Source organism: Myodes glareolus, chromosome 23, assembly GCF_982192425.1.
Source record: "Myodes glareolus chromosome 23, mMyoGla1.1, whole genome shotgun sequence".
Taxonomy (NCBI): Eukaryota; Metazoa; Chordata; class Mammalia; order Rodentia; family Cricetidae; genus Myodes; species Myodes glareolus.
In genome coordinates, this window is record NC_142048.1 from 26,085,988 (window position 1) to 26,100,426 (window position 14,439).

The window sequence follows — 14,439 nt, forward strand, 5'->3', positions numbered from 1 at the left end:
TAAGTGTAATGGAAAAATTTTAAATGCTGCAGGTTCCCCAGCGGTAGTAGGCAGCAGAAATGCTGTAGGTCCCCAAGTGGTGGTAGCGGGCCATGTGGCGGCAGGCAGCGGGCCCTGAAAGCAGCCAGTCCCAAGCAGGGACAGTGCACAAGACCACTTGGCAGGAAGGTGGCTGGTCTCCAGTAAGCCATGTGGGCAGCGGCGGGTGGGAGACACAGAGATATGTCTAACCATACAGTTAGACATTTATTAGGGGAGAGAGAGAGGAGAGAGAGAAGAGAGAGACAGAAGCAGGGGAAGGGGAGAAGTGGGGAGAGAGGCAGGCGGAAAAGGAGAGAGAGCTCAGGCTGGAAGCTGAAGATCAGCCTGCCTCAGCAGATGGGGGAGGGAGTGGGCGTGGCTTGTCTCTTAAAGAGACAGAACAATCATTACAGTAGGGACCACAGTGCATATGATCAAGATATTTTGTTTACAAGTATGAAATTGTCCAAGAACAAATACAAGATATACCACTAAATACACACAACACACACGCACACACAGACGCTGCCCGGAATCAGATGCCACCCTACACTGTAACATCACAGAAGGTACTTTGAAAGGGGTATAGAAGCAGATGCAGTAGATTTAGAAGCCTGGGGTTCTGTGGGATACACTACAAAGGACCTAGTGTGGCCCAAGAACTGTCCCCAAGCCCATATAAATGCCATCTGATAAATAAGATATTACTGTCAACCCCGATGTCATTAGAGATCTGAAGCTTTTCTCCATTGACGAGGAGGTCTTTGTATCAGATGTTCCCCCATCCCTGTACAAACACCCCCAACAGAATCATCTTGTCACCCAGGGAAAGGCATGGGGGCAGGACCAGCTCCTGCCAGTAAAGGCTGGAACCCTCTTACTTACATTATAGCAGATCAGAGATAGAGAAATGGAAATGCTGGAGCTCAGTCTGTCACTGTCCGCCCTCCAGTCCCTCCAGCCCCTGTCCCACCCCCACTCCCCCACCCCCCTACTCCCAACCCCCACCCCAGCTGCTTTCCTCAGGCCAGGGCCTCAGCCTATGAGAAGGAGTCACCCACATTCCAGGCCAGGCCTAATCCTCTCAGGTCTCTCCAGAGCCTCCCTCAAAGGCACACCCAAAGGTGTGCCTCACTACTGCTTCTGGTCTCTCTTACCCCAACAAGGTGACAACAGAAATTTGTCCTCAGGACCTGCTGACTTAGCAGCTCAGAAGCACTGGATTGAGCTCTTGAAAAATCTCTAAGGGCTTCATGCATTCATCCCTTCTTATGGAGAAGCTTGGCCCACATTAACATAGGCGAGGGAAGAGAAGAGGTAGAGCATCCAGTTATGGCCTTAATTTTTTTTTTTTAAATTAACGCTTATAAGCTTAAAACAGAAGTTTTAAAAAAAATGCCTCCTAACATCCTCCTAGATCCCAGGCAATCCGAACATTCCCTTCTCAGTGGCCCGAACAGCCCTGGAAAGGTGGGAATGAGTGCACAGCGCACACACAGCCGTCATTATTTAGACGTAAAGCCCGTCGTTACATAGATATTATGACGGTAGTAATACTAAATGCCTTTTAAAAACCATTTAATACCTTCTACAATTTTTATGGTACATCAAATTACAAGGTTATGCTCGTGAACGAAAATTGTCTACGTTCTCACACAGCTACACATAAAATGAATAATTGATAAGCGAGGGCAAAGAGCTCAGAAAACCTAGAGGAATCATACGGATGATAAAAAAAAAAAAAACAAAAAACCTGTAGACAGACACCCAAACTCAGCAACTCTTCAGTAAAGGAGAACCAGTGGGTTGGACAAAAGCCTTGTAGGTTGAGTTCTGCCTGGGAAGCCGCTCCAGAGGCTCCCCACCCCTGACAAGACAGCAGCTTCAGAATAAAGCCAGCCACCGAGGGTACAGAGCACCAAGCAGCGGGGAGAGGTGTGTGAGACAGTAATTCAGTCTTTGGTTTGGTTTCTATAACACTGTTACAAACACTCCCAGGCCTCTCAGTGATTGAAGGCCCACGGCCCACGTTGAGAAGTGCCCAGTGACCACTGGCGACCTTCAACGCTGCACTCTCTATCCACTGATACCTTTAGCAACCCCAGCCTGGGTACCACAGACCGATATTCTGTATAAGAACTCCTCGGAGGAAGGACCCACACGTCACTGTCCTGACGCGGAGAAATATTGACTGGAGTGTCATGTTTCAATGCAGATCTTCAACGTACTGACCTTTTCGCTCTGGTCGTTTTTATATGGGACATCAAATTGGACTGTGAAAAATCATTTTGCATAGACCTCAAAACAACTGATCATTTCCCTCTCTTTCTTCCCATCAGAGGCTTACGGAAACCAGGGTGACAAAGTTTCTAAAATATGCCAGCACACTGTTCACATAACTCATTACCATGAGCTGTCGCCGGGCCTCGGAAGAGAGAGTTTCACGCTCTCCCAATTTGTCTGTGCTCTTGCTACTCCTACCAGGGGTGAAATTAAGTTGACTATCAATCCCCTTAATCACGGAACTATTCTTTATACCCTTGAAAACTCTGGATGCTTTGCAGTGGTCTCTACCCTTTTACTCCTCAATTCCCTCTCTCCTTCCAGGCACCTTGCTCCCTTTCCTCTCAAACATTCAGGATTTGCCCTTCGGCAGTTTAAAAAGAAACTTCTGGGGCTTACTTAAGAAGATTAAGGTCCAAGAACATTAGTGAAAAATACATAAATTAGACTAAAGGCAGACATGGACTTCCTCGCGAGGAATAGTCAGAGAAAAAGCCTACCAAAAGAGCCAACAAACGAGACAGGTCTTACACTGAACCTGACTTCCGGAAGGCACAATCCTTCCCATTTAGATGACCTTAATCTACTTGGCTTCCTACAGAGTCGATCTGTTCATTCTGAGACATAAATACCAGGTGCAATGTGACGAAAAGCCAGAAATGGACAAGAGCAACCCAATGTGACTCCCTTCTGGGATCACCTATGCAGACAGAAAAATAGAAGGAAAAAAGAAGCAAAGTCTCCTCTCCTATGTATTCTCTGGAGGGAGGGATTCCCACTGGGGTTGAGATAGGCAAAGACTGCTACGGTTCTGCTGTGGGAGAAAGCCCTTGTACACTATAAAGATTTGTCACTCGTAATGGTTTAATAAAACACTGATAGCCCAGCAGCCAGGCAGCAAGTATAGGCAGGGCAACAAGACTACGAGAGTTCTGGGAAGAGAAAAGGCAGAGAGATGCATTCACCAGCCAGACACGGAGGAAGCAAGATGAGAATGCCTTACTGAGAAAAGGTACCAAGCCATATGGCTAAACATAGACCAGAATTATGGGTTAATTTAAGTTGTAAGAGCTAGTAAATAATAAGCCTGAGTGAAGAGAACAGTTTATAATTAATATAAGCCTGTGTGTTTCTTTGGGACTGAATGCCATGGGAACTGGGCGGGACAGAAACTTCTACAGGCTTCCATCTAGAAGGTCCCCTACAGGCTTATGTTTTGAGCACTGAACTCCACAGCTTGTGAAGAAGCTATTTTCAAGTGTACAGGTTTTAAGAAATGGGGTTTACCTAGCAAAATGGGTCACTGGGGGTGAGCCTTTAAAGGTTATTACCCCATTCCACCATACATACATACATACATACCTACACACACACACACACACACACACACACACGGTTCTGCAGTTGGCTTCTGGTCCACGGGATGTGAACAGACACCACCTTACGCTTCCTGCGCCAAGGACAGAGCCATCCCCAGTGCCAAAACAACCCCATCATGATGAACTAAAGTAACCAAGAGCCCCCACAAACCTTTCCTCCCCTAAGTCACTTCTGTCAGTTTGGTCACAGCAACAGTAACCAATACAGCAAAAGAGCCAAGGCAAAGGGCTTCTTTTCTATATACTGCTGCCTTTGGTTTTGAACATAGCCCATGGTAGGTCGAGAGACCCAAGCCACAGAGATGGAGGCACACCATCCACTTCCTGATGCCCAGCTCAGTCTGGTACCAGCTTCCCAGGGATGAACTTGACTCCCGTCCTCATGAGGCCGAACGCATCTTGCTTCTCAGCACATCAAGGGCATTACTGCTTGCTTAGCATAAACACAAGCTGATTCGGCTTCCCCAAAGTAAAGAAACCACTCACAGAGCCGCCCCACATGTGCCCCTGCTCTCTCTGCAAAGGGCTGAGGCCTTCATTGCATGCTCTGGTGTCTCTAGGCTCTCAGGCCAGTGAGAAGCACACCAGACCCACAAAGGCAGCAAGCGTAGGACCGCAGGACCAGCCTGTGTAACAGTACCATGCTTCCATCAGTGGCTCTTTAAAACTTAAGAGATGGGGACAGGAGGCGCTGGAGAGATGCCTGTAACTCCAGTTATATGGGACCTGCCATCCTCTTGGGCCTTTGCTGTCACTTGTGCCTACGCATTACGAGATATCTGGTTACACTGTGCAAGGATATGTCACTGTGATTGGTTTAATAAGAAGCTGAACGGCCAATAGCTAGGCAGGATTTTCAGGGCCAAGAGGATGCTGGGAAGAAGGGCAGAGTTATGAAGAGATGCCAGGGCTGCAGAGCAAGCAGTGTGGGCTTTACAAAGTAAAGGTAAGCAAACCACATAAGAGAATAAAGATTAAAAAATATGGGTTAATTTAAGTTATAAGAACTACTTAGATGGGGCTGGAGAGATGGCTCAGCGGTTAAGAGTATTGCCTGCTCTTCCAAAGGTCCTGAGTTCAATTCTCAGCAACCACATGGTGGCTCACAACCATTTGTAATGAGGCCTGGTGCCCTCTTCAGGCATGCACGTAGACAGAACATTGTATACATAATAAATAAATAAATATTTTTAAAAAAGAACTACTTAGATATAAGCCATGCTTTCATAATTAATAAGCCTCTCTGCAGTGATTTGGGAGCTGGCTGGTGGGACTACACCTATGTAGTGCGTATAAACTCATGTAGACACACATACAGGTACTTAAGTAAAAACAAATATATAAATCTTAAAAGAAGATAAAATTATCAAAGAATTAATTAAAACACTGCCTCAAAGAGGGAAAACAGGAAGATAGCGCAGTTCATTACAATTTTTTCCCCTTTCCACCTGTTGATGACTGAAAAGGAAGACTCGTTTTTGTTTCTTGTTTTCAGTGAAGCACTCATTAAGCTATGACAGGAAGCAGGATGAAGCCTGCAGATGCCTTACCGTACGGATATTTAGTGTCCAGCTTATTTTCTGCCGTTCTCCTCCAAGGCAACAGGTCATCACTGCACCCGTTGGGCATTCCATTGTACCCAATCCCAACAATCTTGTTTTCTGTATTCACAATGCAAGCTCCAACCTAGAGAGAAACATCACCCAAGGATCTGGTCACTCCGAATCGCCGGTGTGCCCCTGGGGAGGTGGTGCAGAAGCATGGGGGAGGTGGGCACTAAGGGCAGCAGATGGGTTCTGCCATTACGTTGCCGGGCATCTATTTCCTCACCTGCTCTTTGTGTACATCTCTGCACGTATGTGAACGCCCGCCTGCAGACTTACCTGGGAACTCGGATCCTTGCTTCTCTGGGCTGATAAGAAGGCCACCGCCATGAAATACTCAGGCCACTCCAGATAGTCCTCCCGCTTTTTGCAGGGAATGTCACTCATGTTGGGTCTCGAAGTCACGGGTCCCTAAACACGGAGAAGAGCAACTGTCAATCTGCTTTCCGAGTAAATGCATCAGTCCTGAGCCCCGGGCACCTGCAGCTGTACCCACTAAGCAGAAATCACAAAACATGGGTCCTACCCACTTAAGACCCTCACTTCCAGCTAAAACAGGCGTTAGCAACACATAGTACAGACCCAGAACTCAGGAATTTGACGTCTAAGCCCACTGCAAATAAAAACAGAAAGAAAAGAAAAGAAAAGAAAAGAAAAGAAAGAAAGAAAGAAAGAAAGAAAAAAGTAAGAAAGAAGAAAAGAAAGAAAATTTTAAATGAGGCCAGTTCGGGAAATTTGCCCTCTAAGTCCAGTGCAAATAAATAAATAAATAAATAAATAAAATTTAAAATGGGGTTAGTTCACTCCGGGAACTAACGTTTCTCCAAATAAATCGATTAATCAACTATGAGAAGTGAACTAAATGTGGGGGGGGGGGGAGAAAATGCTAATACTACAGCCAGGTTCTCTAGCATGGGCTTTAGGACCTGGCCTAGATGGTCTTTACAAAGGGGGAGAGGTTAAGAGGTCTCTATAATGGGTGGGCAGAGGCACAGAACTTCAGCTAAGAGAATCCTTTGAAAAATAAACTAGGGAAGGACTTCGGCAATGCAGGGTCACCCCATTCACTGAGTGAGATCTTAAGGTGGGCATTTCCCAAACTTCCCCTTCAGACTTCAGGGCAATATTTAGCAGTGGACAGATAGGTATGAGAAGCCACACAACAAGAGCCAAGGCTCGATCGCCCTTGCAACCCTGCTCAACAGGGAGACTTGCTGGTTGGGCTGGCTTCCCGCCTGCTGTAAGGGTTGGAGGGGGAAGGGAAGGCAGCGAGAGAGGACACTTTCTCCACCCCGGGCTGCCCTGGGCTTGCTTTAAAACTCCCTGGGGGCTCTGTACCCACCCACGAGCAGCTTCAGAAACGAGGAAACTGAGGCTGAGAAGTCACCAGTCTCGGGGAGAAACTGCTACACCTCAGCCGGGAAATGACGCACAGTCTTGGCCACTTCTCCCAACTCTGCTCCAGGTTCTCAAGTCTCCATCCTCCCCACCACGTGCGCGCCAGCAGAGACTCGGGGAGCACCCTTCCTCCTCGGCGGCGAGCCCGCTCGCCCGCGAGTGGCCGCCCCACGTGCAGGCTGAGCGCAGAGCAAGCCGGGTCCTCCGCGAGGGGACGCGACAGCCGGAGGAGGCTGTAAGCCACGCTCGCACCATTCAACCCCGGCCGCCGCCGCCGCCGCGTGGAAGGAAGTCGGGAGGGAGGCGGAGCCCGCGCGCAGCGGAAGGGGAGGCGGGGACGAGCGCGGCGAGCACCTCCGCGCGGGTAGCGACCCCCGGAGACCCCTGGTGACCCCGGGGTGCCGCGACCGAGGGTCCTGAAGCACAGCGGGTCGGCAGTCTGCCCTGCACGCGTGGAACCAGCGTCTGTCCCGCGGCACCGGCAGTGGGACCCCAGCGTTGCGGTCACCTTTGCATTTACTTTTATGCTTTGCCCTGGGCTTTTTTGCCCTGGTGGTGCGGGCGTGGGCTCAGAAAGGGATCGTACCTGGCCACACCCACGGGCCTGAGAGCTCGCTCTTTTTAGTTGTTGATGGTGAGTGCGCCTCCCAGTCCTCTGAACCCATAACTCCCTCCTTACGCTGTTACTATAAGAACAGAACGGTGGATAAAAGACCCAACGATTCTAGATGCCCCGGACCTGAAAGGGGCGAAGAATGAAGGGACTTGGTTTGGGTGTTTATAATAAGCCCTAAGGTTGGGTCCTCCTAGCTAGCGGTGGTTTGTCAGTTTCACACAAGGAGGGTGTAGGCGTGCAGCCGTGTCCTGAGGCCTCATACTTCGAAAGTTAATTTGCATTCGCATTTTTGTTGACCTGGTTAGAGTTTCTACTCCAGGCCTGCGAAAGGACCCTTCTCCAGTTAGTCAAGGTACGCACATGCTGGTAAAGTCTGTGAAGATCATATGCCCCAAGGAACTACCTCCATTTCTTTCACGTCCTTTACTGGACGCCGACGTTAAACCCGTAAGTTTGGAGGAACTTTTGTTCCAGCACACAATAACAAGCGTCGATGTTTGTCTTACCCATGGATCTTACCGGCTACTACCCACACTCCATCCTACTCTCTCCATAAATAAAAGCTACTGTAGTAATCATGAATTACTACAAGTATGAGGCCTCAGGACACGGCTGCATGCCTACACCCTCCTTGTAAGAAACTGACAAACCACCGCTAGCTAGGAGGACCCAACCTTAGGGCTTATTATAGACACCCAAACCAAGTCCCTTCATTCTTCGCCCCTTTCAGGTCCGGGGCATCTAGAATCGTTGGGTCTTTTATTCACTTTTCTGTACTTATAGTAATTCTGATCTGCACTTCTCATCTGCTAATCCAAACAAAAGCTTGTTAACTATTAATTTAGCCTCACAGAGAAAGAATGATGAGAACAAACAGTTGGGGCTACCTAATTTCTCACTAGCCCAGACACATCATTCTTCATTTCCATGGTCCAGCCTGTAGATTCCATAATTAAATTATGTACTGCTCTTGACGGAAGCCAGGAAAGCAAAGAGGGGAAAAATATTTCATTGTTAACTATAGATTTTTTTTTTGCCTTGATAAAACACAGGCTTGAAAGAGCCACATGGATTAAAGCGATGATTTTTCATGTCACGTTAACTTTAGTTGACTCTCATGTTGCCACTAAAATTCATTATGTCCTGAGCAAGTGGTTTCTCTCCCCCACCCACGGCTTGGTCTTCGTCACCCTCATCTATAGTCCTTGGGTCTTGGTGGGTTCATCCCTCTTCTTACCGACGTACAGCTAATACATCACCAGTTGCTGCTGGTCCTTCAACCACAGCATCATTAAGCTTTCTTCCTTCCTCGGCCGCGTCAAGGCTGTCATACATAATTTAGTTACTTCTCTTCGTTCTCCATTTTGGTCAGTTCACACATCTGCCTCTGCCGTAAATTCCGGATCCTGCTTGCTACAAACAGTGACCCTCACTGTCCCTGCATTCCCCTGCAAGCCCCTCATCTTAGCGAGGGTATCATTCATAACACGGGAAAGACTCCTGATTCGTGCTTTCACAACTGGAGGTTTCGAAGTCTCTGTGCCAACAGTAAAACCAGACAGCCAAGTGAGAAAAATGCATGCCTTCCGACGTCTTGCTCATTAACACCTTGTAACTCCAAGTGTGACTGTAGGTGTTAAATCTCTCGCTAATACCTTTCATTTTGGCTTATAATTGAGGCTCTTGCTTCAATACCACAGTACAGGAGTTTGCTACACTTCCAGTCATATCTAGGTTTTTAACCTCCCTAGGCAAGGTGAGGAGATGTCACAAGAGACAGACAGCAGCAATATGGTCGTAAAGGCTCTTGTCAGACTTTGGCCCACTCTGTGTCTTATGGAACGTCAGGTTATCTATGTGTATTACGTTACTTATAATTCCTTCAGTAGCTCATGAGTGTGGGGGACCCAGCTTGAAAATGCCAGTCATAGTAAAATTCTGAGGCTCCCCTGGAAGAGACTTTGATGGCATCCATAGATAATTTGCCCTACCCAGCTATCACCTAATAATTCTGTCTCTTATGTTTGCCAAGAAGGAAAATTCTTTTTAATTAAAGAAACAAAGGCCTGAGTATGGGAAGTAGTCAATACATGCATCAAGTTTGTTATGAGAGGGGGGTAAAAGGGCTTCAGTCAGGCCAGACTATGAATTACTTCATAGTACCCTAGTGACCTTCAAAATGGGCTGACCTGGGGCTTCTGTTGAATTAACAATATGCATTTAATCATTCTTTGAATATTAATTTCTACTACATACTTTTGCTGCAAAAATCACAATAAACAAACCAGCTCTTGTTCCTACCCAGTAAATGAAGAATGAATGAACCTTACTGCTGATCCATTTAATGTTTAAATGCTGCTTTTAAGCAGCCTATTAGAATAACCTTGTTTTCACTTGAGTTTATTGGTCGGTCTATCTATCTATCTATCTATCTATCTATCTATCTATCTATCTGTGTGTGTATGTATGTATGTACCTGTCTGTCCGTGTATGTGTGTATGTATGCATGTACCTAACTATGTATCTGTGTATGTATGTATGTATCTATCTATCTATCTGTCTATCTACCTACCTACCTACCTACCTAACCTCTCTATCCAACCATCAATCTCTATCTATTTATTTTGAGAAAGGGTCTTGGGTATCCAGACTGGCCTATAATACACTATGTAGATGAGATGGCTTCTGCCTCTGTCTTCCCAGTGCTGGGAGTACAGGTGTGTAATCACATGAGCACTCCGCCAGTTGAACTTAAATCCCCATTCGCTAGTTTCATTTGATGGCCCAACAGTTGTGTATATAAGTGCCAGAGTTCCTGATTTTTGAAGGATTGGTTATTTTATGTTTCCATGCTGCAGTCCAAACTAGAATGGGTTACAAGGGACGATTATATCATCTCCTGTGTGACAAAAAGGTTGATGATGCTGTGGAATATTAGTGTAAGATGTGTTACATTCTTTTATGCTTTTTAATGATGCAAAGAGGTGTTGCGGTCTTTATGTTGCATTTGTTTAACTCTGTTAAACTGCGTTACTTTGCTTGCCTAAAACACCTGATTGGTCTAAGAAAGAGCTGAATGGTCAATAGCTAGGCCGGAGAGAGGATAGGTGGAGCTGGCATGCAGAAAGAATAAATAGAAGGAGAAATCTAGGGAGGAGAACAAGTAGTGAGAAAAGGAGAAGGAAAGGAGGATGCCACACAGCCAGCCAGGGAGTAAGAAGGAAAGAAATATATATATATATATATATATATGTGTGTGTGTGTGTGTGTGTGTGTGTGTGTGTGTGTGTGTGTGTGTGTATGTATATGTATGTATATATATATATATATATATATATATATATATATATATGGAATAAAGAAAGGTAAAAGGCCCAGAGGAAAATCATACTTAAAATGGAATGGGAAAATTTAAGTTAGAAAAACTGGCTAGAAACAAGCCAAGCTATGACCGGACATTCCTAAGTTTGTTTTGGTTTTGTTTTTTAAAACAGGGTTTCTCTGTGTAACCATCTTGGCTGTCCTGGAACTTGTTTTGTGACCAGGCTGGCCTCAAACTCACTGAGATCTGCCTGCTTCTGTCTCCCAAGTGCTGGGATTAAAGGTGTGCATCACCACCACCACCACCACCACCACCACCACAACCCAGCTTTGGACATCCATAAGTAAGAATACGTTTCTATGTATTTATTTGGGAACTGGGTGGCAGGGTTCCAAGAGTTAAAAAAACAACAACAAACAACATGGTGATAATATAGAAACTCAGTATATTCTCTCTCTCTCTCTCTCTCTCTCTCTCTCTCTCTCTCACACACACACACACACACACACGCACAGAGAGATATATAATATGTGTTTTCAAGTATGAGGTCTGTTGTATGTGTGTGTTCAGTGAGAGGTAGAAAAAGTAGTGGCTGACATGACAGAATATTTCTATTAGAAATAGACTTTTTGTTATGAGTTCAAGATTGCCAATTAACCTTCATTATTTTATAATTATAATGAAGGTCAGTGGAGAAAGGTTGACTTGGCATATGCAAAGTGAAGATGCTTTGCTCTCAGTGTGTGCCTATATATGTGGATATAAAAACATATCTATAAGCAATTGTATATTATATATGGGGCATAGACCCCAGAGAGATTTTGGCAGTGAGTTAAGGGAAGGTACAGTGTGACAAGAGGCTACAGTCGCCCTTAACTTCTAAATAAAATATAACAGGTTTTCATCTACAACAGTCTGGAGCCATTCACCGTGTTCTGTTTGTGTATCAGTAAATATATTGATCAAGAAATATTGGCTGACGAAATAAATCAGCAGAAAAGAATGGCTTTATGCCAAACCATATGTATTCCCCAACACATAAAACAAAGCTGCAAGCTTTAGTTAATCCCTTTCTCTGCTTCCTCTTCTACCTTTAATAGAGGGGCATTTGGCCCATGGAGGGGCGTTTGGCACGTGAGACTTTGGGGCTGGTGGGTCAAGCAACCAAGAGCAAACAGAATTATTTTTTAAGACAAAAGAATCCAACTCTGTGGTTTTGTTCTTGGCCCCAAACTAGCCGTTTGTAGCCCCAGAAGTGAAGGCAGCCATGAAGGCTGTCTGCCTTCTCGTATTGTGCCAGTTCTCCTGGTGGCTTGCTTTTCCTCTACAGACCTGAACTTGTAGCCTCTTTCATACATAACCGACTGAAGCTGATGGAAATTACATGTCTTATCGCTTCTTAAAGGGGGAAAAATTACATAAAATGTAGATCTAAAAGAAACGGGCAATTTTCTTGTACCACTTTCTACTTCTGTGTAAGTTACCGAGTGCCAATCACCCCGCTTCTTAAAATTCAGTTCTGTCAGGCGGGCACGTAAGCTTTCTGTGTTGTACCCAGAAAGATGGTGTTCGTGTGGAACCGTCACTCAGGCTGCGGCTGTGGAAGTGCCTACCTGGAGAGGGTTGATCAGACCGCTGGTTTTGTAGAAATATTAACGACCTCATTACACACACGCTCTGCTCTGGGGTCACCGTGGAGTCTTCTGAAGGGAAATCGAGGAGGTATTACAGTTCTGTGTGTCGAGTTCTTTATCTGCCCTCACCACTCAGGTTGTGGTGTTGTGTGTTTTAGCTGGACTAGCAAGGCGAATGCCTAAGAATTATTGAAATGGAAGCCCTGTTAAATTTTGTGTAGAAGTTAGCGGCTAGTATAGCTTCTTACCCCGTTGGGCCTTTTCTTCAGTCACTGGAGACCTTGCTGGGGGTAAACTTCTTGAATAAAAAGGCAGGAGTCCGTGAATGTTTTCATGTCATAGCTCCCCAGAGAGGTATATGATGAGAGGGACATCGGTGCCCTGACAACAACAGGGAACTAATGCCTTTGGGTGGGGAGGCGAAAAGACCAAACAAAATGGCGAAGGGAGCCTGTCCTGTTTGAATAACCATTGATTCTATTTACAGTGAGAGGCGCTAAGCTCTGACAGAGAAGGGGACGGAAAACATAGCCAACAGAGCCCAGGTCCCATCTGTGGTCGCCTCTGACGGCTGCCGTGTCTGGTAGGTAACTCTAAGATGATGGAAGGGGGAAATCTATCGGCCATGAAGCTTTTTAAGATACTAAGATCCTAGTAAAATGCTGCGTTCAGATGAGCTCCGGATTTGAGCGTTAAATATCAGCTGGAAGCAGTGGCAAGGCACCTGTGGAATCCTCCCTCCAGAAAGGAGTGGAATTTAATAGTTTGGTGGTTACAGTAACCACTATCCTGCAAGAAAAATCAATATCTACACAGTGTTAGACTCACACCAAGGGCTCCTGGAGCTGAGCCATCTTAGTGAAGAATAAGCCCAGATTCATTAGAGCAGAAAGTCAGAATGTGGTCGGAGGTCAGCATAAATACACCCTGGGCGCCATTGTCCAGAAACTGAAGATGTTCTCCTTGCAGGAGCTGAGCAGTTTTTAAAAGCATAGAATTTACAGAGCTGGAAGTGACCTTAGCAATCATTGAGTCCGGCCCCTTCTTTTTACAGATGAGGAAATACCGGCCCTGGGAGATTGCTTGGCTTGCTGCAGTCCACACAACTGATCCGGTGAGATTTTTTTTTCTCCCACCACACTCCCATCGAATCTATGAATCAAACCACAGCCCTCTCCTGAAAACACCCCTATGGAAGGAGCCACCTGAAGACTTTGAGGAACGCGAGGTCAAATCAACCTTCTCTCTCTCTCTCTCTCTCTCTCTCTCTCTCTCTCTCTGTCTAAGAGAAAACTATGTAATGTGTTTGCAATATTAATGATTACGTGGCAATGTAAGACAACAATGAAAGAACTGGCCACACACAGACCAGGATTACTTGGAGGTTCAGGTTGTCTTCTGCCTTAAAAACAAACTCCTACTCCTATCTAAACAGCACAGGGTTAGCCCTCCTCCACTCGATATTGCTTCTCCTCAGCATCCTAACCAGTTCATAGGCCACCTTCACTGGAGGGGGTAGGCATGTATAAAATAAACAAGACACAAAGAATAGGCGTCTGAGCAGACATATATATCGATCATTCGCGTTTTAACTGTGATGGTACATGCCTGTAACTTCAACAGGCTGGAGGCAGAAGGATCATGAGTTTAAAGCCACCCTGGGCTATTTAATTCATTTAAAGGCAGCCTAGGTTACATAGAAAGACTGTCTCGAAGAGAAAGGACACATAAAAAAATAACTGGAAGACAAAAGTTGCCCTACTCAATTCCTGGACAACTCAGAAGAAAAGATTTCCACTGGCAGGGATCCGTATTTGCTTCTGGAATGAAACCCAGATGAAGAGATGCACATGCCATCTCTGCATCCTTCAAAGAGAAAACCCTTATAAGTGTTCGCATAACCATAGCTCCTGAGAGCTCCTGAGAACCCGGCCGGCAAGCATGCATGCACACGCGCGCACATACACACACACACACACACACACACACACACACACACTGCCTTATTCCAGCCTTGTCGAAATGCCAGAGCTAATATTACCTTTAAATAGATGACTACTGGGGCTGGAGAGATGGCTCAGAGGTTAAGAGCATTGCCTGCTGTTCCAAAGGTCCTGAGTTCAATTCCCAGCAACCACATGGTGGCTCGCAACCATCTGTAAGGGGGTCTGGTGCCCTCTTC

The 14,439-nt window shown here is 45.9% G+C and overlaps 1 protein-coding gene and 1 long non-coding RNA gene across 3 annotated transcripts in view; one reads left to right on the forward strand and one right to left on the reverse strand.

The window, feature by feature from the left end:
- Positions 1-6,946, reverse strand: part of Dctd (dCMP deaminase) — a 29,352-nt gene extending 22,406 nt beyond the window's left edge. Inside the window, exons 1-3 of one of the 2 annotated variants that reach the window (XM_048455793.3) lie at positions 6,721-6,946; positions 5,567-5,698; positions 5,234-5,369 (exon numbers count right to left, since the gene is read on the reverse strand). In XM_048455793.3, the coding sequence (XP_048311750.1) occupies positions 5,234-5,369; positions 5,567-5,674 (244 nt within the window). In that variant the 5' untranslated portion in view covers positions 5,675-5,698; positions 6,721-6,946. Of the gene's footprint in view, positions 1-5,233; positions 5,370-5,566; positions 5,699-6,629 lie in introns of both variants that reach the window. The other variant, XM_048455790.3, reaches the window with a different exon arrangement.
- A 55-nt stretch (positions 6,947-7,001) lies between these two features.
- LOC125413972 (uncharacterized) lies at positions 7,002-13,806 on the forward strand. The gene is made up of 4 exons (XR_015736141.1): positions 7,002-7,319; positions 10,796-10,966; positions 12,745-12,840; positions 13,312-13,806. It is a non-coding gene; the product is annotated as an uncharacterized LOC125413972 (long non-coding RNA).
- Positions 13,807-14,439: the final 633 nt, after the last annotated feature.